Raw genomic sequence first — 24,417 nt, 5'->3', positions numbered from 1 at the left:
TCTGGGATGGCACGTCCCTGAGGTTCTGGCCAAGCCCAAGAGCTTCAGGTCAGCCTTCCTTGTCCGAGGGCCTGTTGGTCCTGGGGACTCGGGAGGGCTCACCAGAGCTGGCGGAGAACCAGCAAAGGGAGGCCTGGAGGCCCTGGCACAGGGACCCACAGACTGACTGTGGGCAGGGGCGCTGGCTCTCACATGAGGGCCCCAGGAGTCCCACCCCAAAGCACAAGGTCGTGTCTGGAGCCAGCGGGGATCTGGACAGCTCCCTGGCTCCTGGGGACGATTCTGCACAGCAGGTGCTGGAACCTTCTATTAAACAGATACACTCTGCAGCAGGCTGGCTATGGGGGTCCCGGGTGGGCTACCCTCCACCTCTGTGCACACGTGCTCAGCCCCAAGACCAGCAGCAGGGGGATGCGGGCTGCAGGGACTGTGGGAGATGCCTCTGAGGGGGGGGGGTGAAGGAGCAGTGACTCACCCCCTCTGGGACCCAAGAGTGGGCTGCCGAAGTAGCAGTGGGCAGCCAGGGAGGGCTGCTGGGGTGGGGAACACAGGGGTCCTGGGATTTGGCAGGGAGGGGTGCAGGAGGACCCTACTATCCAGGGCAGGGCTCTAATCGGGGGTCTGCACCCCTTGAGAGTCCCACGAAAGTCTTCAGTGGCATCCTGGACACCCACCTGCTAGTCTGGGTTGACGCCTCATTGGGGGGGCCAGAGGACAAGGTGGAAGCCAGTAACCCGTTTTTACCAATCTCAACCACCCTCGTCTGCACAACGTACCGCAACTCGTGACCAGGCCTATGGTGGCGGCTGCAGCCCCTGCTGCCTGGCGCCTGGCAACTGCAGCACCCTAAATCTCCTGGCTGCTCCCGCCTCTCCAGCCAGGCATCGGCATGGATTCCTGGGCACATTTCCCATGGCCTGCCAGTGCCCGCTTGCTGCCAGAGCCGTCTAGCAGGCCCCTGCCTTGTGTGCCCAGTAAGGTGAGGGCTCTTCCTGCAAGGCCTCCAGGGGGTGCCTCTGGCAAGAGCTGCTCTCCTGGCCTCTGTAACCCCATTGCCATCTCAGTGGTGCCCTTCCTGACGACAGTTCTCTCAGGGCCCTTTGGAAACCCAGAAGAGAGGCCTCTGTTCCTGTCCATTCCTCTGCTCCTCAGCACCGCACACCTGGGTTCATGCTGGACCCTCTGGCTGGCGGGAAAAGACAAGCCAGAGGCCATGCTCCACTGACACCCGACAGGCCGGGGGGATCGGGCAACTGCCTATCAGGTCAATCGGGGGGTGTCTGGCCACCTATCAGATCAGGGGATGTCCAGCCGCCTATCAGGTCAGTCTGGGGACCCACTCTACCAGAGTCGCCGCTGACTTAGCCTGCTTACCCCCTAACCCCCTCTCCTGTGGGAAGCGGGGAACCTCTCTCCCCAACACTCACCTCCACGGATGGGGGTGGGAAACCCGTCACTGTCCTGGGAGATTCAGGCCTAAGCTGAAGGGGTCTCGGGCTTTCTCTGCAGGACAAGGACAACTGTCCCAACCTCTAGCCACAGAAGTTCCACCCCCAACCATTTCTAGAGCCTGACATCTGCGTGCATGCATGTTTGGGGGGGGGGGATGTTTGGGGGACTAAGCCTGCAGGGCCAGGCTTAGTCCCCCACCCCTACAGGTTAGCTTCCAGCCATGCACTGTCCCGAGCAGCCAGGTCCCCACAGCTGCTCCCCAGTGCTGACAGCCCCAGTGCCTGTCACAACCAGATCCTCCCTGGTGCTTCTAGGCAACCCCGATACCACCGCTGACCCCAGGACCCAGGAACCGGGACACACAGCGTGGAGCGCTCAGAGAACTCGGTTCTTACAGAGCTGAGACTTGAGTCGGGGTGGATGGGACACAGAGAGGGATGGAGAAGGGGTGTCGCTCCCCCAAGTCCTCACATTCACCAGCACTTTATGGGGCTTCTCTTCCCTGACTCGGCCGCTGGGGCCTGAGTGCCACTGCAGCCTCTTGTCCCTCCTGGAATATGTAGACCCCTTGGACACAAGGTGGGTGCTCAGCACCAGCACCCCCAAATCACCACAGGATGAGACAGCTGGAGGGCGGTGGACCACAGCAGCACCATTTCCCACACCCCTTTGGGGGACACAGGAAAGGAAATGCCTACAGTCTGCTGGTCATACTTGGCCCTGCTACTCCCTGGGCACTCTGGAGCCACCAAGGACGGGCCCTGTATGCCCAGCGGCCTCCAGCAGCTCCACTTTCCCAAGAGAGCGAGGCCGGAGTGTGGCTGGAGGTACCAGCATGGGAGTGCGCCAGTGGGGAGGGGCTCCTGTGAGCTGGGGGACAGCACCTGGTAAGAGGTCTCGGCGCCTGGGCAATCCTCGGCGAGAGCTAGGAGGGCTCCCAACAACCGGGACCCAAAGTGATGCAAGGTGCCCAGGCCTCCACCCAGAGGCTGTTGCTGGCCTGTAGGTCATGATCCGCCTCCCCTAACGCATCCTCACCCCTGGGCTCCCTGCCCGGGAGGCAGCCACAAGCTCCTCAGCCTGAAACAGCAAGTTCCGAGGGGTAACAAGGCGAAGTCTGTTCCGAGACATGTCCCCCGGGGATAGTGTTGAGACTGGGACACTCAGGGCTGAGAGATGCACAGCAGGCAGGGCACTGACTGTACACTCAGCCACCATCCCTGAGCACTATCGGGTGTGTCTGTGTCCACAGCACTGCTCTCTCAGCAACCAGAATCCCATGCTGTTCCCAAGGCCTCCCACAGCCTAGCCCCCAGGGGGCTGTGGCCAGTCCCTGTGGAACCTGCAGCCTGAGGCACTGCTGCCTTCAAGTGGGGTGGGGAAGGGCCGTCCCCAGGAGTGATGCCTCCACCGCAGACAAACACCACCTTCACCAGCATCCCGGACAGAAGGGGCCAAGATGAGTCCTGAGAAATGGAAAGGGCTGTGAGGGCCGGCATGGCCAAGCTAAACTATAGTGTCCAGTGGGTGCCAAACACAGTCACCGGGCAGGATTCTGCTTTCTCGACACTCACAAAGACCAGCTGACCCAGCAGCTAACCCCTCGCAGTAGCGGGCCAAGTTGGAACACCAGCTCAGAGCCTGCTCCGGGCACTGGTGCAGGGCCAGCAAGTGCCAAGTACTGCCGGAGTCCCCCAGACAGACACTCCCCCACAGCCAGAAGCACTAGATGACACAAACGCCACGACCCCAAACACGTGCCCCTCGGAAGCAGGCCTGCTCTCACTTTATTACACTGAAGGCTTCCTCAGAATAGATAAGACAGTGAGAGCTGCAGCCCGGGGCACCCCTCTCCCCGGCCCACCGGTCTCCTTCCCTCCTTCCGTGTGAGCCGCCACTTACCTTTCGACCTAAACTACACACCCGAGCACCCACCCCTGCCCGTTCCTCACATCTTCGGTCTGCCTGCAGTGTGAGAGAAGACTGGAGGTGCACTCCCAGGAGACGTGTGCAAAGCTAAGAGGAGTGATTCAGAATCTCCTGGCCACAGGGGCAGTGGCCAGGCCCAGGGCACAGCTGCCATCAGGGAACCACTGTCAGGGCCAACACAGAGAGTTTGAAGTCATTCCAATAACTTGAAATTTCAGAAATAACTGTGAAGAACCAGTTTCTTTTAAATAAGCAACCACAGTTACGACTTGACACAGAGAACCACCCCCCCTTCCACAGGCTGCCACGTCAGGTGATGTGCAGTGACAGCCGGGCCAGCCCAGGAGCACCACCTCTGCAGAGAAGCATGCTCAGAGTGAAAAATGTTCAACGTTACCAAAATCTGTCTTTATTAAAGTGAACAAACCAAAACCTCGAGCCCGCTGGTTGTGATCTGTGACGCTCGCCTGGCTCCCACCAGGCAAAGTGCTGCCCGGCCGTTCGCCATCCTCCCGGGGATGGAGAGTCTGCTCTTATCCACAGATTCCAGGCTTTTCCTAAACTTCAGTAAACTTTGCTGAGCAGCAAGGATAAAGACTTTTTCTCAGAAATCTTAGAACTGAATAGCAACGTTGGCAGTAGACACAATCAATAAATATATGACCACGATACCGACTCCTTTCCTACAGACATTCACAAACCCTGACCAAGATGGAGGAAGGTCAGTTCCACATTCTCCAACATCACAGCGGCCAACGGGAAGGGCCTCAGGTCATGTGCAAAAAGGGTGAGGTGAGAGGCAGCAATCCCATCAAGCGTCTGCTTTCCACTGAGGAGAACTTCAAGTAAAAGGAATCCACAGCCCGGAGACCCGGCTCTCGCCTGTCCTCTTGTCCCGACCCCGCCTGCCTTGGGATCAGCAGAGACGGCGGCAGCACGGGTCCCCGACACCCGTCGTGGGCGCCAGGGGAGGGGTTCTCTCAGGTCTGCGTTTCACACTTCGTACCCGAACGGAAGGACAATAAATAGGGCGTGTCAGTGGCTGCCGTCATTTGCGAGTCTGTGTCTTCTTTGGCACTGAGGGCCGCTTGGGCTGCCACAAGTGGTTATGAATGGTGAGTGCATCCACGCTGACAGACATGGTCTTGGCTGGGATCAGATTGAACTGTTTCCGGTCCGAGCTGTACTTGTACAGTTTGTCCATCATTTTCTTGGTGATGCTCTTCGGCCCCGTGCCTGTCAGCTTGTAGATCTCTTCAGTGTCAGGGTAGTAGCAGTACAGCGCCCTGAACTGACAGCCAGCGTCACGGAAGAGAATGATGTAATGGTTGGCGTCACACTTCTCCAGCTCCTGTGAGGAGGGGAGGGGACAGAGATGAGGAAAACAGGGGGTCGCTCCCCATCACATCATCCATGTAGTTCAACATGGTGCCTGGGAGTCTGGCGGTGAGCTCCGCACCTCCACCTTGGACAGCGGCTCAGTTTCTGCTCTATCCAACGCACGCACCGCCAAGCGCCCCACAGGGCAATGTGGAAAAGCACAAGCACGCAGGGGTGAGCCCCGAGGACGGCACGGCCCTGGGGTGGGCGTGAGGACAAGAGCCCGAGAGAACCATGCCGACACCCATCCTAGGCAGACGCGAGTGAGAAGGCTCCAGGTTGGGCCTGCCGGGGCCACAGGAAGGAGCAATCACAAACCCCGAAAACATCAAGCACAGGCACAGCACATGGGCTCCAAGGCTCAGCCAGCGCCTGCTTACCTCAGCCTGCCCAATACGGAGCAACACCAGGCTGAGGGGACCCACGGACATGCCCGGAGTGCAGCGAGAGAACCAGCACTGCTGAGGGGACCCACGGACACGCCCGGGGTGAAGCGAGGGGACCGGTACTCGCCTCCAGGATGGAGTTCTTGTGCGGCTCGTTCACTTTCCCGGCCAGGCAGCAGTGCGATATGGCGTTGTGGATGATGGGCTTATTGGACTTGCTGCTCGGCTCCTTGAAGAGCTTGGGCCCTGTGGACACCAGGGGAGGACAATCAGCAGCTCCAGGGGAGCACTGCCAGCAAACACCTTCCTGAACCGAGGCACAGGCTGCGCCATCAGTTCAGAATGTTGGTGACTGTTGAAAACAGGAACTTAGGAGCTTCACACATTTTCAAAGTAATTCAGAGATGTGAATAAACTAAGGAGAAAAGGCACTAGAAATGGAGCAGGAAGTGCCCTGTCCCCTGGGCCTTGTGCAAAGGACTCAGTGCTCTGGAGGCCGAGGAGCTGCGGCCTCATGCAGCTCCACATGCAGAGCACATTCTCTGACCTACTGAGAGAGTGAGCTACTTCCCGGCAACTACTTAGACTCTTTGGTTTTATTTTGGGGGGTACTGGTTGTAGTTGGGGGGCCACTCCCAGCAGTGCTGAGGGCACCATGAAGTACCAGGGATGGAACCCAGGGCCCCTCACGCACTGCAGGTGCCCACTTGGCCCTTGGAGTCACCTGGGGCCGGGGAGCTCCAAGGGAAAGAGCCATGCTGAGCACACGGGCCCAGGCTCAAGACCCTGCACTGCCAGGAACAGCCCCGAACTCCCCCAGGAAAATCTAAGTCCTGGGCTGGGAGACAGTGTGCAGGGCCGCAAACACCATGGGGATCCTAGCAAAGGGGGCCCGCGGGACCCGCCTCAGCCATGGGGCTGCACAGGCCAAGGGGCACAGCCTGAGGACCTCCAGGCCAGATGTACCCTGGACTCTCCCTCTCGCACACACCCACACACACCTCATGACCTCTCCCTCTCTCACACGCACCATGACCTCTCCCCCATCCTCTATCTCACATGCACGTGCACCCTGCAGCCTGTCAGGGAGTGGGCTGTCACCTGTGTACTCGGCCACTGAGGCGAGGGAAGAGGCGGCCGATGCGGTCTCCCAGTCGCGGTCGGTGCTCCTGCTGGGGTTGCGGCTCAGCACAGGCAAGGCCTCCAGGGACTCGACGCTGCAGAGAAGATGAGGGGCAGAGCTGGTGAGTGCTCCAGGGACGGGCAGCCGTCCTCGCGGGCAGCACAACCAACACTCTGGGCACAACTGCACCGCTTAACACGGGCAGCATGTGCCCCAGGCCTGCACCCCCAGAACTGGCACAGGGCTGGCCAGGCCCCTGCCAGTGCCCAGGCAGAGAAATTCACACACACTCACCATGACCTCCCCCTCTCTCAACACTCACCATGACCTCTCCATCACAAACTCACCATTCTTTCTCACACACGCTCACCATGACCTCTCTCACATACACACGCTCACCATTTCTCTTTCTTTTTGGGGCTTTTTGGATCACACCTGGCTCTGCACAGGGGTTCCTCCTGGCTCTGCACTCAGGAATCACTCCTGGCGGTGCTCAGGGGACCATATGGGATACTAGGAATCAAAGCCGGGTCGGCCACGTGCAAGGCAAACGCCCTCCCTGCTGTGCTATTGCTCCAGCCCCTCCATCTCTCCCTCTCACCATGATCTCTCTCTCTCTCTCTCTCTCTCTCTCTCTCTCTCTCTCTCTCACACACACACACACATGTTCACTGTGCTCTCTCCCTCTCTCTCACGAACACACTCACCATGACACCTCCCTCTCTCTCTCACACACACACACATTCCTCATGATCTCTCTCTCACACAAACTGAGTCTGAGCCATCCAAGCCATTGCGCATCAGGGATAGCCCCAGCGGGCAGGCTGGGCACCACTCCTGGCACAGGGAGGCAGTGAGCACCTGAGCCCCCCTGTTGAATCCACCGCCAGAATTAAAACCCAACAGAGGGGCTGGAGCATAGTACAGTGGGAGGGCTCTTGCTTTGCACACGGCCCACCTGGGTTTGATCCAAGGCATCCCATATGATCCCCGGCATCCCATATGGTCCCCAAGCACCGCCAGGAATAATTCCTGAGTGCAGAGCCAGGAGTAACTCCTGAGTACCACCAGGTATGATCCCAAAACAAACAAGGAACACCAACAGAATTGAATTCCAGAGATGGTCATCCACAAATCCCAGGACATCCAGGATGAAAAGCCACTGGCCATACGGGGACAGGAGAATATGGCCACTGCAGAAAGAGTGGTGGGCCACACACCCTGAAGGACAGGCGGAAAGAAAGGTGGCAGCAACAACACCCAAAAGGAGAGAGAGAACAAAAGGGAATGCCCTGCCACAGAGGCAGGGTAGGATTGGGGGGATGGGGGTGGGAGGGATATTATCCATGGTGGTGGAAAATGGGCACTGGTGGAGGGATAGGTATTTGATCATTGCATAATCAAAACCCAAGCACAAAAAAGTGTAAATCTATGAACTGTACCTCATGGTGTTTCACTAATAAAAATTAAAAAAAAAAAAAAAAAAAAAAAGGTGGCAGAAGCCCAGCCTGCGCCCAGACCCTCTCCAATCACGGAGGGCATGTTTCAGGGAGCTCCTCTGGGATGCTCCGCTGGGCCTCACTCAGCCTTTTGGCCCGATCACTCCGGGATGACAGAGAAAAGAGGTCACTGCAAAGAGCCAGTCTAGTGGCGGATAAAAGGTCCAGGACGGAGGCTCACTCCCTCCCTTCCTCCCTCCTGAGAGCAGAACCGGTCCGTCCCCATGCACACACTCAACTGTCCTGACCTGAAACCCCAGCAAACCTGAGTTATGAAACCTCCCCCATGCTTCTTTCCTTTCCTGACATTTTCACTTTCATTGACTCCAACTATGGCTAAGCTGGAAACCGCCTGCAGCCTGGCCCTTCCCCTCACTGCCCCTCACCGCTGGGATGGGGCGCCTCCAGAGTGCACGCTCTCGGGTTCCGTCGTGGCGGCAGAAGCCAAGGACAGGCTGGAGCCCGACTGGGCCCGGCTCAAGTTGTCAGCTGTGGAGAGACAAGAGCCGCTTTCCTGAGCGCCTGCACGGCCCAGACCCTGGTGGGGGCACAGGCCTCGGGCACGGCTGGCACTCACGGGTGGAGGTGCACTTGGTTCCCGGGTCGCTGCTCGACTCTTCCCGGTGCACTGACTTGGGCCGCGGCTTCTTGGGCTTGGATTTGGGTTTGCCCAGTCCTTGTTCTTCCAGAATCTGCTGCTGCTTCCGGCGCAGGTACTCCTGCTTAATGAGCTCCCGCCGGGCCTTCTCCTCTTCCTTCCGTATCCGATCTTCTTCAGCTTTACGCCTAAGGGAAAAGGCGTCCCAGGTGTCCCCGGTCAGGGCACTGGGAAGGCTCCTGGCAGTACTGGTGGCACAGGCCCTGGTGCCCATCTGCCCCGCCGGGGACGGGAGCATGGGCAGCGCAGCCCAGCTTACCGGGCCTCGTCTCTCTTGAGTTCCACCTCCGCCTCCAGCTGCTGCTTCCGCAAACGCGCCTCCTCGGCCTTGCGCTGCTGCTTCAGGAGGAAGGCCGCACGCTTCTTGGCAAGCTCGTCTTCCGCCTTCTGTTCATCCTGCAAGCACATACTCTATGTGGAACCCCCCGGACATGCCCACCGACAGCTACACCAGGCCTGCCCCAGCAGCCGAGTGTGCGCAGAGCCACAGGCCGCAAGATCTGCTGAGCACTGCTGGGTGGAGCCTCCCGCAGAAGTCCACACGCCAAAGCTCCTACTCTGACGAGCAACATGGCGAGTCCTCAGGGAAGCAGACGCTAAGGACAGATGCGCCCACGTCTCCTGTCTTCCCCGTGCCAAAGAGACACGGCAAGAAAGGCACAGAGGCAGGAACGGGCCTCCAGTCCCCACAGCACTGCCTAAACCACGGGGCATGAGCCACCGTGACGTGACTCAAAAGTGGAAAGTTCTTTGAAAATAAAGGATTTCTGAACGTACAGTCACCGTCAGCTCAACACCCAGCCTGCCATGACGCTGGCGGGGTGTACTGCTTTCTGGGCTAAAAGGGGTATGAGAGGGGCCTGTGTGGATCCGAGGCTGAGGCTCAGGTGAGGGAGTCCCAGGCAGGCGCTCTTCTAGCTGGAGAGGGAGCTGCCTGCCACCACCTGCCCCGTGCTCTGGCGTTACCTTGAAGAAGAAGCCAACTCCCGGCTTCTGATCACCGGCACCCAGGAGGCACGTGGAGCTGTCAGGGCCTTCGGGCTCGCCGTCCTCGTCAGGGGCTCTGAGGTGGGACAGGTCCACCTCGATGAGGCTGGCCTTGCTGCGCAGGGGCTCCTCTGCACGGGCGCTCTCCTTCCCCGGGGGCGCTGGGGAGCCCGGCACCCCCTCCCCGACGCTACCATCCAGAACGTCTTTGAAGCCCATTTGCTCCAAGACGATGTTCGTGTCTTTGCAGAAGGCGAAGGTCCTCTGGTTGTTCTCGTCATGCAGCCGGTGGCTCTCCAAGAAGCCCTTCTCGGGAGGGTCGCCGGGCCCGGGGGATTTCTGGGGGTGGCCACCTGGGAGGAAGGCCCGGCCCTGCGAGAGGGTGTTGTCCAGGCCGGGCGTTGGGGTCTTGCTGCGGGAGGAGCCTGGCTGCCGGTCTTTGAGGCCCTTCAGTTCTGCTGGCCGTCCCGAGCGGCCATTCCGGCCCTGTCCCCCCCGAGCGGCTTTGCGGGGAGCCGTCGTCCCTGTGGGGGAGAGCGGCTCCACGAAGTGGATGGCCGCCTTGCCCTTCTGGTCCTGGGCGCCCGGCGCGGGCAGGGCAGGCGGCTTCATGAGGAGCTGCTCCTGCTGCTGCGAGATCTTCAGGATGGCCTGCTGCAGCGTGCTGATGGTCTCGTTCAGCTTCTCGATGGACAGGTCGCACTCGCCCACGTCCAGGCCCTCGCCCGCCTCCAGGAGCACCTTGCTCTTCTCCAGCTGCCGCTGCGGCCCCACGGGCAGGCCGTCTCTGTCCACGTCCCCGGGCTCCAGAAGCGCGGCTTCCACCTTGCAGACACCCCCATGCAGGTCCTGTGCATCGTGCTGCGAGTACCCCGGAGACAGGGGCTCGGGTTTGAGGGGCTGCGGGGCGCCGTCGGCCTTCCCTTTCTTGACCACGTGCAGGAAGGCGGCCTTGCCCAGCTGGAGGCGCTGCCGGGCGGACAGAGCCTCCATCTTCTTCTTCTGCGCCTCGATGGCCCTGCGCTTGTCCTCCAGCTGCATGTGCAGCTGCACCAGCTCTGAGGCCAGCAGGCTGGCGTGGTCCCTGCTCTGCCGGTTCGGGCTCTGCTCCCGACGCTGCTTCCATGTGGTCAGGGGCACCGGGCAGCTCTCTGAGGCATCGGGTGTGGTCTTCTGGGAGCTGCTGGTGCTGGACTTGGTCTCGGAGCTGTTGAGCCTCTGAAGCTTGCGCTCGGCGAAGCTGGTCATCTTCACGCTGCCGCTGGCCACGGAGACACTGCTGAGCTGAGAGACGGTGCTCAGGCAGGGGCTGGAGCGGCCACTGGCGTCGTCCTTGTCCTCATGCTCCTTCACCTTCAGGTCCTCCTGCAGTTTGGCCGACTCCTCCTCGCCGCCATACCTTAAGATCCCCGCAGGGTGGTCCTCTCCCCCCACATTGTGCCCAGCTTCCTCCAGCTCGGCCGCGTCCGAGTCGGAATCCTGCCGCAGGAGGGTCCAGGTCTCTGGGCTGTGCAGGCGGGGACTCCTGGAGCGGCCAGTGGGGGTGCTGGCTTCGGCCACATGAAGAAAGAAGCCGTCCGCAGACTGGCCCAGAGTCGACGGGTCGAGGCCGCCACTGGACACAGGCCCACCGGGGGCCACCTCCGCCTGCAGCCCCGCCTCCACGGGGGCTGAGCCTGCAGGAAGTTCTGCAGACGAGATGGGGGTGAAAGTCCTGTTTGGGTCGCGGCTGAGGGGAGCCCCAGGTGCTCTCTTCCTGCCCAGGGGTTGGCGGTCCTCGCTGGATCTCCTGGGCAGGAAGCCCCTCGGTCTGCCCTCCCCGCACTCGTCCTCTTTGGTGACCGTCTGCTTCTCCTTGGCCGGCCTGAGCACAGCCGGCATCAAGGGCTCCAGGAAGAAACTCTCAGGCTTACTTTCGAGGGTGCCTGCCGGTCTGTGGGGGGAGCCAGCACTGGCTGCCAGGCCCTGGTCCCCACCCTGGGGCCCCGGGTCTGTTCTAATGATGGCCACCAGCTCCTCGTCCTCGTCCTCGATGTCGACATTGTTCAGCAGGCTCTTCCCATTGGGTCTGAGGGCAGGGGGCTGTGGTTGGTTCTGAGGGGTCACATTCGTGACATTGGACGCCAGGCTGTCCTTGCTGATGGAGCGGGCCAAGCTGATGCTGTCCCCAGAGCCAGGGTCGATGTCGCAGCTAGCAGTGTGGTGGAGGGCAAAGGGCGCAGGCTGTGACGTGGGCCTGCGGGGGAGGGAGAAGCTGATGTGGGCTGCGCGTGGACCCGCCACCAAGACAAGGCGCAGGGTCCCTGCTCAGCCGGGTCCCAAGAGCCTGTCACCCACTAGCCCAGCAGTGCGGTGCTCTGGGAGTGAGCTCGAGAGGCGAAGTGGAGAGACACCCAGGAACGAGAATGGTTTCAAACGGCAGCATGGAGAGCGCGGCCCTGTGCTCTGCATCTGCACAGCTGACTCGGACCCAGTGTGCCGTGCTCCCAGGCACAGGACGGAGGGAGGAATGGGGGCGGGGATGGGGCGAGGGGTTAGGGGGTGTGCTATGCGGAGCAGCACTATTCGACCTGACAAACTACACTGGGGAGGGAGGGTCAGCATCAGCGGTCACCTGCTTCTTCTCTCTGCCCACGCCGTCACTGTCACCGCCCCTCGCGGCTGACTGTCCACACGGGTCAGAGAACTGGTCCGATGCCGTGGATCTGTGAAATGGAGGAGGAGCGCGTCAGCCATTGCCTTAGAAGGGAGCAGGCTGCTCCGTAGCACTGTGGACAACACAGTTCCTGAGAGGCCCTGGCCAGTGACCAGATCCCATGGACGCCAACAGCGCCAGGAGCTCCTGCTCCAAGATGACACGGTCGTTCTGTGCCCACACTTGGCAACCCATCCAGTACCGAGACTCAGGAAGCTGCCTCCTTACCAGGGGAGTCCTCTGCTCCTGGGACCGGCTTCTGCTGCTTCTGCCTCAGAGGGAGGAGGGGATGTGAGGGGCCACAGGCAGCTGCTCCCTTCCCGCTGGAGAGAGAACAGAGGTTCACAAGTTCAACAGAAGCAGCCCAGGTCACAGCAACTGCGCAATTCTTGGAGAAAAGGGGAGCACAAGATGAGGCGAGAGCAGCCAGGCAGACGTGGTCTGCACAGGCCAGAGCCCGCACCACAGCCCCACTGGGCTCTTTCTAATTGCCCCTGAAGGCGAGACCGGGAGAGTGGGTGCCGGCTGGGCAGAGACAGACTCAGAGGGACAATTGGAACCCTGCCCTGCAGACACACATGCAGTCCCCCTTCGGCCCCGGGGCAGTGGACTCACAGGTGCTCGGGGTCGTCGGGGTGCAGGCCGTGCCTGTGAGCCCCTTCAGGCGGTGGCTGGGCGGGGGACCGCAGGTCTGCAGGGCTGCCCAGGAAGCTGCGCCTGGTGGCGTTGGAGATGGGGACCGGGGGCCGGCTGCTCTTTGGGTGTGGCGCTGCCTTGGCTGCGGGAAGAGCATTTCAGAGTCACGCTTCGTCTCAGGCCAACCATCTCGGCACTGAAAAGAGCATGTGGACTGGCAGGAGCATCTTGGGCGCTCTGGCCACCGGCTGGACTTCAGCAGCACTGGACAACGCAGGGCTTGTGAACTCTGGGAAGGGCAGAAAGGACCAACAGGCCCCTCCAGAGGAGGAGCTGCTCGCCCACCAGCTCCCTGCCCCCAGTCTGTGGGGGTCACCCCAAAGCCACACCCACCTGGAATCAACCACCCACGGCCATCAGCATCAGAAAGGCCTGGGCCGCATGTACCTGAGGTTGCTCCCTTGAGCTGGACTCAAGGTGGACCCACACTGCCCAGTTGTGTGGGATCAGACGCCCAGAGGCCCTGGCAGGGTGGCAGTTAGGGTGGTGGGGCTCTGAGCATGGGGAGGGGGTCCCCAGCAGGGCTCACTGAGGAGATGGAGGGGAAAGGCAGAGATGACGGCAGGCGGCCCCCAACCCCAGGGCCCGACACTGAGTGGTCTGAGAAGCTGGGATGTGGGGCGGGGTCTGTGGTCAAGTCCCACTCGGGGAGGCACCTCGAGCTTACCACAAGGACTGCCAGCCCTACCAAGTCCCTCGATTTAACTGTTGAGTCCGCAGAAGAGCACCTGACACTTCCCCGAAGGCCCTGTGCCAGCAGCCTCAGAGCAGATGCAGAGGCTAACAGGAGTGCGAGCAGCACTGAGCGGGTAAGATGAAGCTGGTAACAGGCCCCTGGCTTGTGTAGTCATTGCACTGAGAGGGCAGGGGAGGCAGTAGCGTCCCCAGGACACCCACCCTACCCACAGGGACAAACCCCAGTGGACCCTCAGGCAGCCAGGCTCCCGAGCACAGCAGAGGTGGCCACTTTGGGCTGTGGAAACTCCTATGACAAGAGACAGTAGATCAGAACCGACCATCATGCCCTGCAGAGAGAAAACAGCCCTGCACGCCACAGCCCTGCTCCTTCATGAGCCCCGCCCCCCCAAATGACCCGGTTCCCCCAAGACCCAGACACCCCTCGGGCCTGACCATGCCGTCCTGTAGCAAAGTGGCTCTTTCAGCTCACCCCTCCCTGAGTAGGACCCTGATAGGAAGGAGGCCTTGAGGCTGGGGTGACGCTCAGTGTCCCAGAGAAAGCTCCCGCCATGACAAGGCAGCTCTGATGCCTGGGAGCAGTCAGGACCCTGCTACGAAGAAGCCCATGTGCCACAGAGCTGGTGTGCACTGGGGCGGCAGCACCTGAGCACCTGCTCACAGGGCACCAGAGAGCATGTCCCAGCACGTCGGTCACACAGGGCCATCTGGGACTCCAGCTCTGAGGTAGGCTGGCCCCAGCATGTCACTGGACAGAAGTGGCACCTTGGGCCCCAGACTGGGCAGAGCTGTGTCACTGACCACACAGAGAGGCAGGCAGCTACTGCCCTGTCACCCACTGCTACCAGTCTGCCAACAGACCGGGATGGGCCTGACTCCTGGGCAGAACAGGGCAGGGCAGGGCAGGGCAGGGATGGGCCTGCAGGTGGCACACAGCCCTGACTGGGCCCGAGCAGAACCCAGCAGTCTGCACTGGCCCGCATACTGCCAAAACCAGGCAGTGTCACATGTCAGAGTGACTTGGCTGGTCCTTGGGCACTGGATGTACAGGGACAAGCCCTGGGAGAAAGTGCCGTGAGCCACTGACACCTCAGGCCATGGAGTGGAGTTGGAACCTCTGGGCAAACAGCCTCTGCGGGGAGCAGGCACTCACCATCCTTCAGTTCCTGAACGTCCCGGGGTTGAACGAAATCTGGCCTGACGTTTTCAAACCACCAGAAGAGCTCAGCGATAAAAACCATGATGTTCGGCTGAAAGAAAACCAGCAGGACACGTGAGACAGCTGTTCACATCTGCTTACGACGGAACAAGATGCGTGAGACAGCCTGCGGCTTTATGACAGAGCGCAAACAATTCATTCGCCATTACCTTCAATACCGGGGGTGCATACAGCATGTCTTCTAAGGTGAGGTAAAAGCACTTGTTCAGATACTCATTGGAGAATTCTCTCAAAAGCCGAATGTTATACAGGCTGTCGGCCATTGACGTGACCTCCTTCAAGCAAATATCTAAGAAAAGAAAGACTCATCAGAAAGAAACCACCTCATAACTCCTTCATGCATGTCAAATTCCAAACAGAAAACTGTCACCCAAGGCAGCGGTAACCCTGAGAAGGGTGTCACAGCAACTATTGCAAGACACCTGTTCATTTATTTGGGTTTCTGGGCCATACCCAGCGGTGCTTAAGGGTTCCTCCTGGAGACCATGTGAGAAGCCGGGGATCAAACCTGGGTTGGCCACTTGCAGGCAAACACCCTCCATGCAATCCTATCTCTCTAGCCCTGTGAATCATTTGTTTGGAAGGAAGAAGAACCCAAAAGCCTAAAGACAACCACCGGCAACTGAGCCCAGGCCTCCCACACAAGCATCCACCTGGGGTTGGGCTGTGCAGTGGCAGTGACCAAAATGCTGCCACCCACTGGAAACACTCCGTGAGTAAAGTCCATGGTTGAGGTGGAGGTAAAAATTAAAGGCAAGTATCAGGCATATCCCAGAACACCCAGGGTCCTGAGCCAGGAGACTGTGGGGTCAAAGACTCATAGAGGGGGTGGCAACCCAGGGGGGACAACTGGACACGTTTCCCATCTAGAGGATGCCAGATCTACAACCGGGAGTCCAGCAGGCTTTGTCACTGAGTTGTGATGTGCAGGCAGATGGGAACCTGCTCAAGATGGGTCCAGAGCAGTACTGAAAATCTAAGCTTGCTCTGGCTGCAAACCTAGATATGCGTGCTTGTGAGTTACAGCACACTGACTTGAGACACATAACTTACTATAAAGAAAATCCTTTCAAGGACCGAAAGGATTCCCACCCAGGACTCAGCCCACAGCTAGGGGTCTCCAGAGAAACCCACAGCAAATGCTTCTGTGGGGAAGAGGGACGGAGGGGGAGCACGCATCTAGCTGTGCTCAAGAATCACTCCTGGCGTGGCCAGGGGACCATATGGGGTGGTAAAGGTAAAGGTAAAGGCCCTCCCGTTGATCGTCGATTTGCTCGAGCGGGCCCAGTAACATCTCCATTGGAGACTTTTGTTGTTACTGTGTCTGGCATATCGAATACTCTCAGTAGCTTGCCGGGCTCTCTGAGAGGGGCGGAGGAATCGAACTCGGGTTGGCCATGTTGGCCGCGTGTAAGGCGAACGCCCTACCCGCTGTGCTATCGCTCCAGCCCAGGAATGAAATTTGGGTCAGCCAGGTGCAAGGTGCTCTCCCCACTGTTCTATGCAGTACAACAATTTTTTATTTTTGTTTTTGGGCTATACCTGATATGCTCATGGGTTAGTCCTGGTTTTGCACTCAGGAATCACTCCTGGTGGTACTTGGGGATCATATGGGATATCAGGGATTGAACTCGAGTAGGCCACATGCAAGGCAAATGCCCTACCCGCTGTACTACTGCTCCAGCCTTAACAAATGTTTCTTTTAAAAATCAGATTGGGCTGGAGAGATAGTACAGTAGGTAGGACGTTTGCCTTGCACAAGGCTGACCTGGGTTCGATTCCCAGCATCCCATATGGTCCCCCGAGCACCGCCAAGAGTTAATTCCTGAGTGCAGAGCCAGAAATGACCCCTGTGCATCGCCGGGTTTGACCATCCGCCAAAAAATTCTGATTATTTACAGGGCGTTTGCCTTGCATGCAGCCAACATGGCCAACCTGAGTTCGATTCCTCCGGCCCTCTCGGAGAGCCCGGCAAGCTACCGAGAGTATCTCGCCTGCACGGCAGAGCCTGGCAAGCTCCCCGTGACGTATTCGATATGCCAAACACAGTAACAACAAAGTCTCCAATGGAGACGTTACTGGGCCCACTCAAGCAAATTGATGATCAACAGGAGGGCCTTTACCTTTACCTTTACCATCTAATAAGGGGTTAATAGCCAAGATATACAGATATATAAGGCACTGGTAGAACTTTCCAAGAAAAAAAGCACACAATCCTATCAAAAAATGGGATGAACAGATGAAAAAAATTCCCTTGAAGAAATATAAATAGCTAACGGCATATGAATAAGTGCTCTACATCACTAATTATAAGGGAAACCCAAATTAAAAAAATGAGATCTCATGCTACAGAGACTGACAACATCAAAAACAAGAACAACCAGTGCTGGCGACAATGTGGGGAGAAAGGGTCTCTCTTTGCTGCTGGTGGGAACGCCAACTGGTCCAGCCTTTCTGGAAAACAATATGGGCATTCCTCAAAAAAACAGAAGCCGAATTTCCAGTTGACCCAGCAATACTGCTCCTGGGAATACAACCCAGGAACTCACAAACACATAGCAGAAAAACCATCTGCACTTCTATTTCACTGCAGCACTATTCACAATAGCCAGAATCTGGAAACAACCCGAATGTCCAAGAATAGATTACTGGTTAAAGAAATAATGGTACATCTACACAATGGAATACTATGCAGCTGTTAGGAAAAATGAAGTCATGAAATTTGCTTATAAATGGGAGGACATGGAGAGAATCAAGCTGAGATGAGTAAGGAGAGGGACAAGCATAGAATAATTGGGATAAAAAAAATCCCAAAACATAGTATGAGACGAATATCCAAGGACAGTAGAAACAAGGGCCAGGAGAAAGGTGCATGGTTGGGAAACAGCCACAAAAGGAGTGGGGGAAGGCAACTAGGACAGAGACGAGACCACTGTGATAATGATAGCTGGAAATGATCACTCTGGACAAGAATCGAGTGCAAAAAATAAAGAGACATGCATGAAGGCCTCTTAGTAACAAACGCAGTGCCTAAAAAGGGTGTGTGCGGGGGGGGGGGGAGTGAGAGGGAGAACAAGAGGGAGAGGGAGAGGGAGGGGACTAAAGCTAAACTAAAAATACACAAGAAAAACATAAACATAAACACCCCATCCCAAAATTATTAAAAATCCCTGAAGTCAGAGAGACAGCTCCAAGGCTCGGCCGTTGCTTTCCGGGTTCCCAAGCACTGAGTCAAACTCTGCTGATGGAGGCAGCCTCACGGAGGGAATGTGGCTCTCTGGACACCCACCAGCCATGCCAGACCCATCCCAGTCAGGAGGCCCAGCTCTGTCCCCTCAACACCAGGTCTCAGGCTGCACTGCCCCCTTCCCTCTGTCCGTGGACGAGGCCCTCTCCGTCCTACAGCTCATGCACGGTGCCTGCCATTCTGAGGCTAGGCCGGACCCAGCATCAAGGGCCCTGGCGGCATTCACTGTATGGGCGACAATGGCATGCTGACAGGAGCCCTGGGGCCCACTGGCCAACATCTGCTTTGGCCCCCCCTCCACACTTTTGGGGACACACCTAGCAGTGCTTAGGGTCACTCATTCCTGGTGTTCTGGTGGACCATGTGGGGTGCCGGGGATGAGTTAGTTGTGTGCAAGGCAAACTCCCTTCCCGTCAAGCTATCGCTCGGCCCCTTCCCTGGCTTTCAGCCATCATCTTATTTCCTCGGATCTGCTCAAAACCCCTCCTGGAATCTGCCTGAAGCAGGGGGTAGTTCGACTCAAAAATCCCCTAGCTGCATCCACTCTCCCAGCGCCAGGGGGTCCCTAGCACGCTGTTGTGCCTACGCGAGTCCCTACTAGAGGTTCTAGAATGGGCTTAGGCATGCCCTTGTCCTTGGGTCTCCCCAGCCCACTTGGAGGTATCTGGCCGAGCTCTTGCTCTCCTCGGCACGCTCCCACCTGGCCACCTCTCTGCCTGCTTCCATCAGTATTGGATGGATTTCCCAGGAGACTCGTACCCTGCCCCTTCTTTGATTTGGCCCCACTGTGGACTGTCCAAAACACCGATGCCCACACCTAGCACAATGGGACACTTCACCCCTGTGTCCACGTCCAGGGACTGGACCTGCCACAGACCAGAGGCTGCCCTCCAGCCTCAGGCACTATGGATGTGCAGCCAAGTATGAGGCAGGCAGGGAACCCTGGGCGGAGACGCTGCGGGGTACAGCAGGCTGCTTGTTGGAGGGAGCTCAGACCAGCAGGAAGGACACTCACGGGGGGAGACCCGTCCAGTGTGCCCACCCCGATGCCTGCTGGGCACCCTTGTGTGGCACTCACCGTCCAGCTTCATCTGCTCAGGGCAGTAGTAGTGGATCACAGCCAGGAGCGCGGCGCCGTCGCAGCCATCCCGCAACAGGTCATCCAGCAGCGGGAAGTGGGGCGGCTGCCTGGTGGACAGGGGCTCCCGGCGGTAGCGCACCTGTGGGGACCAGAGGAAAGGTCTCCCCATGCTCTCAAGGACAGACGTTTCCAGAATGGATGCGCAGCCACTACACAAAGTGGATACAGTGGCGCTGGGTGCGGGACGCTCACTAGGCTGACCCGCCCGTGTGACCTGAGTGGCCCCAGCGGTGAGTGCTGGGGCTCCAGGCCGCGCCTGTGGCCATGGTGGCCACCAGCCCGAGAAACAAGCTAAGCAGTGAGCGCCTGCCACGTGAAGCCTGAGCTACAGGCTCTTCCTGGTTCCTCAGTCCAACCTCAGCATCCGGAAAACTCAGAAACAGCCCCAAGGCGGTCTGAGGGACTTCAGACAATGGGTCAGACAAAGTTATGCATTTTGTACATCAGACTCTGATGGGCTCAGCAACGCACCAGGAAAGTGGACTGAGCAAGGCCAGTGAGCCCAGGGCGCCAGGGTCCTGTCCCCAGCCTCGTTGCTGGCTGTCCCCATGAACAGCCGTCCGTTTCTGACCCAGAAGCCACCCAGGGAAGGAGGTCAGCAAGGCATCAGGCCCCCGTTGTGTGCAGTCCCCACCCCCTCTGTGCCCGAGAGGCCAATAACAGCACCAGCACCCAGAGCTGTGGCCACTTGGTGCCACCAGCTGTGTGTCAGGGTGCCCACACCCAAGGCTCCTGATGGCCGGCCTCTTTGCCAGAGTCGATGGGGGCGCTCCCTGGCTGTGGACTAACTTGTTTCTCAGAACGGCACAGGCGCTCGTGGGCGGGCGGGCAGCATGCATGGCCAGGCGTCCACACAGACACGCACACACGGATGCCACAGCATGCAGGAAGCAGATGGTGCTCGCGAAGATGGAGGGGGAGTTGAAAATTAGGGGCCCTGAGATCAAGGATCCACATCTGCTGCTGACCACACCAACGACTCTGCAGGCCACTGTCTAGGAGGTCCCCTCAGTGTTACCAGAGCGGCTGGCCGTGATCCGCAGCTGGTGGGCGCCACAGCTCACCACCTGCTCACTCACACATGTTCCTGTTAGCTCCCTGGCCCGCAGGATTCAAGTCAAATAACGCGATTCCCAAAAAAACATGTTTTCCTCTTCTTCGCTGCTAGTACACTGCACAGAGAACCTCAACGAGGTCTCAGCGACCCTGGGCCTGTCCCTGGCCCGCTAACCAGCCCTGCCATCAGGGTGGCACCCTGCTCTCCTTCCCAGTGGATGCTGAGCACTGTCTGGCCCAGAGGCCTCCGCTCCCAGCTTTGCTGGAAACCACCACAGGAGCACATGCGCTGCCTTCGAGGATGGGACCGACGGCAGGCAAGGCAGGACACGGTCTCGAAACTGCTTCTTCAAGGGGAAGCAGTGAGGCTCTAAAACTGTGTCTCCGTGCTGACCTAACTCTGCCCTGAGGGGGACAAGGGCTCCCAGCCCACAACAGCAGAGTCTCCAGAGCCCAGGAAGGGTCCGTGCCGAGGCCTCTCTCACCAGACAAGCCCCAGAGTCTGAGACAGCCCACTAAATGTCAGCACAGGCCGGTGATGAAAGAGCAGACTCTAAACAGTAATAGAAATTAGGTTACTTATCACCCCCCTCCTGTCTACACAGAGAGAACGATTGCCTCTTCTTTAGCACGTGGAAAGAAACCACCTCGGGCTGGAGCGACACGGCATGGGGAGGGCACCTGCCTTGCACGTGGCTGACCCAGGTTCGATCCGTGGTACCCAGATGGTCCCGAGCCCTTCCAGCAGTGATCCCTGAGTGTAAAGCCAGGAGTAAACCCTAAGCACTGACAGGTGTAGCTCAAACACCTGACCCGCCAGAAGAAACTCTATGAAGCTAAGAAACTGGCTAGACCCCTGCGTGAGGTGTGTGGTGTGGGAACCGCGAAAGGGGGCTCTCAGCGCTGCCACAGAAAGGACAGCATCAGAGGGTGGAGCACTGAGACCCAGGGCGGGGAGCGGAGAGCAGGCGGGTGGGGGGGCAGTATTGATGGAAGCGGGTGACGCACATGGCGGAGGCAGAGTCCACTTACAGGCACCAACTTCCAGTACCACTTGGAGGGAGACTGCTGAGGAGGCAGGGAAGGAAGGTGGGAGAGGAGGTCAGCAGAGCAGGCCCACCCGACGTGGCACACGCATGCACACAGTGTGGACACGCCAGGCGGTGTCCTGAGAGGGGGACCCGCCCAGGGCCTGGACGCAGCAGCGGGGGGTGTTGCAGGCACTTCTGTGGAGCCAAGACTGGCTGGAACTTGGTATGGGCTGGGCACCGAAAGGGCAGGCACAGACAGGCCCCAGAAAGGCTCAGTGCATTCTCACTGCCCATCCGAGGGGTCTTGAAGTCTTGGAATCAAGTGCCGGAAGCATGTGGCTGGGGGACACAGTGCAGGTGTCCAGGGCAGCCCGGGTCCAGAGTGGGCAGGAGTTAAGGGACACACCAGCACTCTATCCACCCAGACAAGTCTTGGTGCTGCTCATGGCACACCCAGTTGGGGAACAGGGCCCCCAGCACCCAGCAGCCACGCCACAGCTCAGTCAGGGATCAGCCAGAGGCAATCTGTCATGACTTGCTGACCTCTAGAAATTTCCCGGCACTCCTGACAGAGCCTTCAGCCCCTGCTTAAGGAAGAGATCACCCCTCCCCAGGAAGCCAGTGAGACACAGATGTCTCCCCACACTGAAACTAGAGTATCAGCCAACCAAGGGTCCAGAGACCGTCCACACAGTCTGGCCTGGAGCAAGGGCCACAATCACCCGGTACCTTCTGATGAGCTGGACTGTCCACTAACTGCTGCTTTAGCTTCACTTCTTTCTCCGTTAGCTCTCGCATCTTCAGGTTTACCTAAAACAGAAGTTCTGTTTCAAAGGCGACTCTGTTCCGACACTGGCGTCCATGGGTTGGCTCCACCCACTGCTTCCACCTTTCAGGCCTACATGAATCAAATTACCAGCGAGGCCCCAGGACAGGGCAGGGAGAACAGAGGGGGTGGGCTGGTGTGGGAAGCACCCTGGGCCTGGAACCCAGCACAGGAGCCCTGACAGCAGAGAGACAGGCCATGCAGACCGTGTCACTGACCAACTGCTGGACCTCTCTGCAGAGCCCTCCTTGCACACTGGGCCACAAAGGTCTCTGAGGATGCATAGAACGAGGTTTGAGCCTCGGCATCACCTGGTCCTGAGTACCATCACGCGTGGCTCCAACTATCAAATTAAAAAGAACTACAAGAATAATTACACATTAGTACAACTGAGGAATGAAGGTTCTCTCTCCCAGATCCGTCACTTGGCTTGGGTGTATCTCCCAAGCAGTGTCAGGGCCCAGGAATCACTTCTAAGGATCCTCTCTGATGCTCAGCAGTGTTGGGGAATAGCAGGGCCACTTGAGGCAAGGCCTAGAGCCCGTACACTCCAGCACCCTCTTATCCCCGTCTCGAATCACAGATGTAAACATACACACACACACACACACACACACACACACACACACCACACAGAGCATTTAAAAGGAACTGGCAGATCAGGTGAACAGCTTTAAAGAATGGAGAAAAATGCTCATAAATACCAACAAGGTGGGACTGGAGTAATAGCACAGTAGTTAGGACATTTGTCTTGCACATGGCTGACCCTGGTTCTATTCCCAGCATCCCATATGGTCCCCTGAGCACTGCCAGGGGTAATTCCTGAGTGCAGAGCCAGGAGTAACCCCTGTGCATCGCTGGGTGTGACCCAAAAAGAAAAAAAAAAAAGACAAGGTAGCAAAAGTATGGGGCTGACCTGGGGCTACTGCTGAACCTATTCTCAGGAGCGAGCATGCAGTGCTCTGAGATCACACTGGGTAGTCTATACGCAGGAAAAGTGCCTTACCTCTGCACCATCACTAGCCAAAGTGTTTTTAAGACCAGCGAGACAGTACAGTGGGTGGGGCACTTGCTTTCAGGCAGCCATCCTAGGTTCTATCCTGGTATTCCATAGTCTCCTGATCACTGCCAAGAGTGATCTCTGATTACTGCCAAGGTGTTGCCCAAACCCCTTCCCAAATATTTTCAATAGAAAGAAACAAAAGACATCTATAGAAATTATTAAGTAACTGAATCAGAAAACAAAAGACAAGTAAAACCATAGCCAAGTTTCACGACCATGCTTTGAATGTACAACAGAATTAAACAGCTACATTTCTGGAAGAAAAAGTTCCTATAAAGTAGAGCCTTGAGGAGTGGGGCACTTGGCAGTGCTTGGGGGAGTACGTGGTGTGGAGATCAAGCCCAGCCCCACACTAGGCCAATGCTGGAGCTCACGACCCCGCCCCAGCCCAGAGCTTTTGGTGGAATGTAAAGTTGATGACAAGAACTTTTTCACTTTTATCCTTATTTACATAGTTTAAAATCATACAGCAATCACCAACTGGCTCTTCCTGTTTTCTGATCATTCTATTCGCCATTTCTTAAAGTTTTATTGGAACAAGTAATATGAAAGTAAACTTGTTATGTGCCTAAAGAGGCAGGCTGGGAATGGGAGGGAAACCAGAGCATCGGTGGAGGGACGGTCACTGGTCATGTTGGAACACAAAATGCCTGAAACGACTGTATAATAAACAACTTTGTAAATCACATTAGCACTGTAGCACTGTCCTCCTGTTGTTCATCGATTTGCTCAAGCGGGCCCAGTAACATCTCCATTGTGAGACTTGTTACTGTGTTTGGCATATCGAATATGTCAAGGGTAGCTTGCCAGGCTTTGCCGTGCAGGCGAAATACTCTCAGTAGCTGGCCGGGCTCTCCGAGAGGGGTGGAGGAATTGGACCCGGCTCAGCCGGGCTGGTGGCCTGCAAGGCAAACGCCCTACCGCTGTGCTATCATTCCAGCCAAATCACAGTAGTTCCTTATAAAAATCTTTTTTTTTTTTTTTAAAAAAAGAACTTTAAAAAGGAAAAAAAAGAACTTTTGGGGCTGGAGCAATAGCACAGCGGGTAGGGTGTTTACCTTGCATGTGGCCGAACCAGGTTCGATTCCCAGCATCCCATATGGTCCCCTGAGCACCGCCTGCAGTAATTCCTCAGTGCAGAGCCAGGAGAAACCCCTGTGCATGGCTGGGTGTGACCCCAAAAAGCAAAAAAAAAAAAAAAAAAAAAAAGAACTTTTTTCAATACCAGGGTTTGAGCCCAAAGACTTCACCTATGCAAGGCAAGTACTCAATCACTAAGCACAACTCAGCAACAAGAACATTATTTTAAAGAAAACAAACCATCAAAAAAAAA

At 57.7% G+C, this 24,417-nt stretch overlaps 1 protein-coding gene across 3 annotated transcripts in view; it reads right to left on the bottom strand.

The window, feature by feature from the left end:
* Positions 1 to 4,329: 4,329 nt before the first annotated feature.
* CAMSAP1 (calmodulin regulated spectrin associated protein 1) overlaps positions 4,330 to 24,417 on the bottom strand; it is a 41,653-nt gene continuing 21,565 nt past the window's right edge. The window contains exons 4-18 of one of the 3 annotated variants that reach the window (XM_056132787.1): positions 21,925 to 22,005; positions 21,197 to 21,232; positions 19,046 to 19,187; positions 14,870 to 15,009; positions 14,655 to 14,751; positions 12,725 to 12,887; positions 12,338 to 12,432; positions 12,029 to 12,119; positions 9,394 to 11,650; positions 8,687 to 8,823; positions 8,347 to 8,555; positions 8,156 to 8,258; positions 6,249 to 6,364; positions 5,275 to 5,393; positions 4,330 to 4,732 (exon numbers count right to left, since the gene is read on the bottom strand). In XM_056132787.1, the coding sequence (XP_055988762.1) occupies positions 4,430 to 4,732; positions 5,275 to 5,393; positions 6,249 to 6,364; positions 8,156 to 8,258; positions 8,347 to 8,555; positions 8,687 to 8,823; positions 9,394 to 11,650; positions 12,029 to 12,119; positions 12,338 to 12,432; positions 12,725 to 12,887; positions 14,655 to 14,751; positions 14,870 to 15,009; positions 19,046 to 19,187; positions 21,197 to 21,232; positions 21,925 to 22,005 (4,089 nt within the window). In that variant the 3' untranslated portion in view covers positions 4,330 to 4,429. The remainder of the gene's footprint in view (positions 4,733 to 5,274; positions 5,394 to 6,248; positions 6,365 to 8,155; positions 8,259 to 8,346; positions 8,556 to 8,686; positions 8,824 to 9,393; positions 11,651 to 12,028; positions 12,120 to 12,337; positions 12,433 to 12,724; positions 12,888 to 14,654; positions 14,752 to 14,869; positions 15,010 to 19,045; positions 19,188 to 21,196; positions 21,233 to 21,924; positions 22,006 to 24,417) is intronic. The other 2 variants (XM_056132788.1, XM_056132789.1) reach the window with 2 other exon arrangements.

Source organism: Sorex fumeus, unplaced genomic scaffold, assembly GCF_029834395.1.
Source record: "Sorex fumeus unplaced genomic scaffold, SorFum_2.1 ptg000095l, whole genome shotgun sequence".
Classification (NCBI taxonomy): Eukaryota; Metazoa; Chordata; class Mammalia; order Eulipotyphla; family Soricidae; genus Sorex; species Sorex fumeus.
The sequence above is the reverse complement of the archived record's forward strand: the minus strand, read 5'-3'. Positions and strand labels throughout refer to the sequence as shown.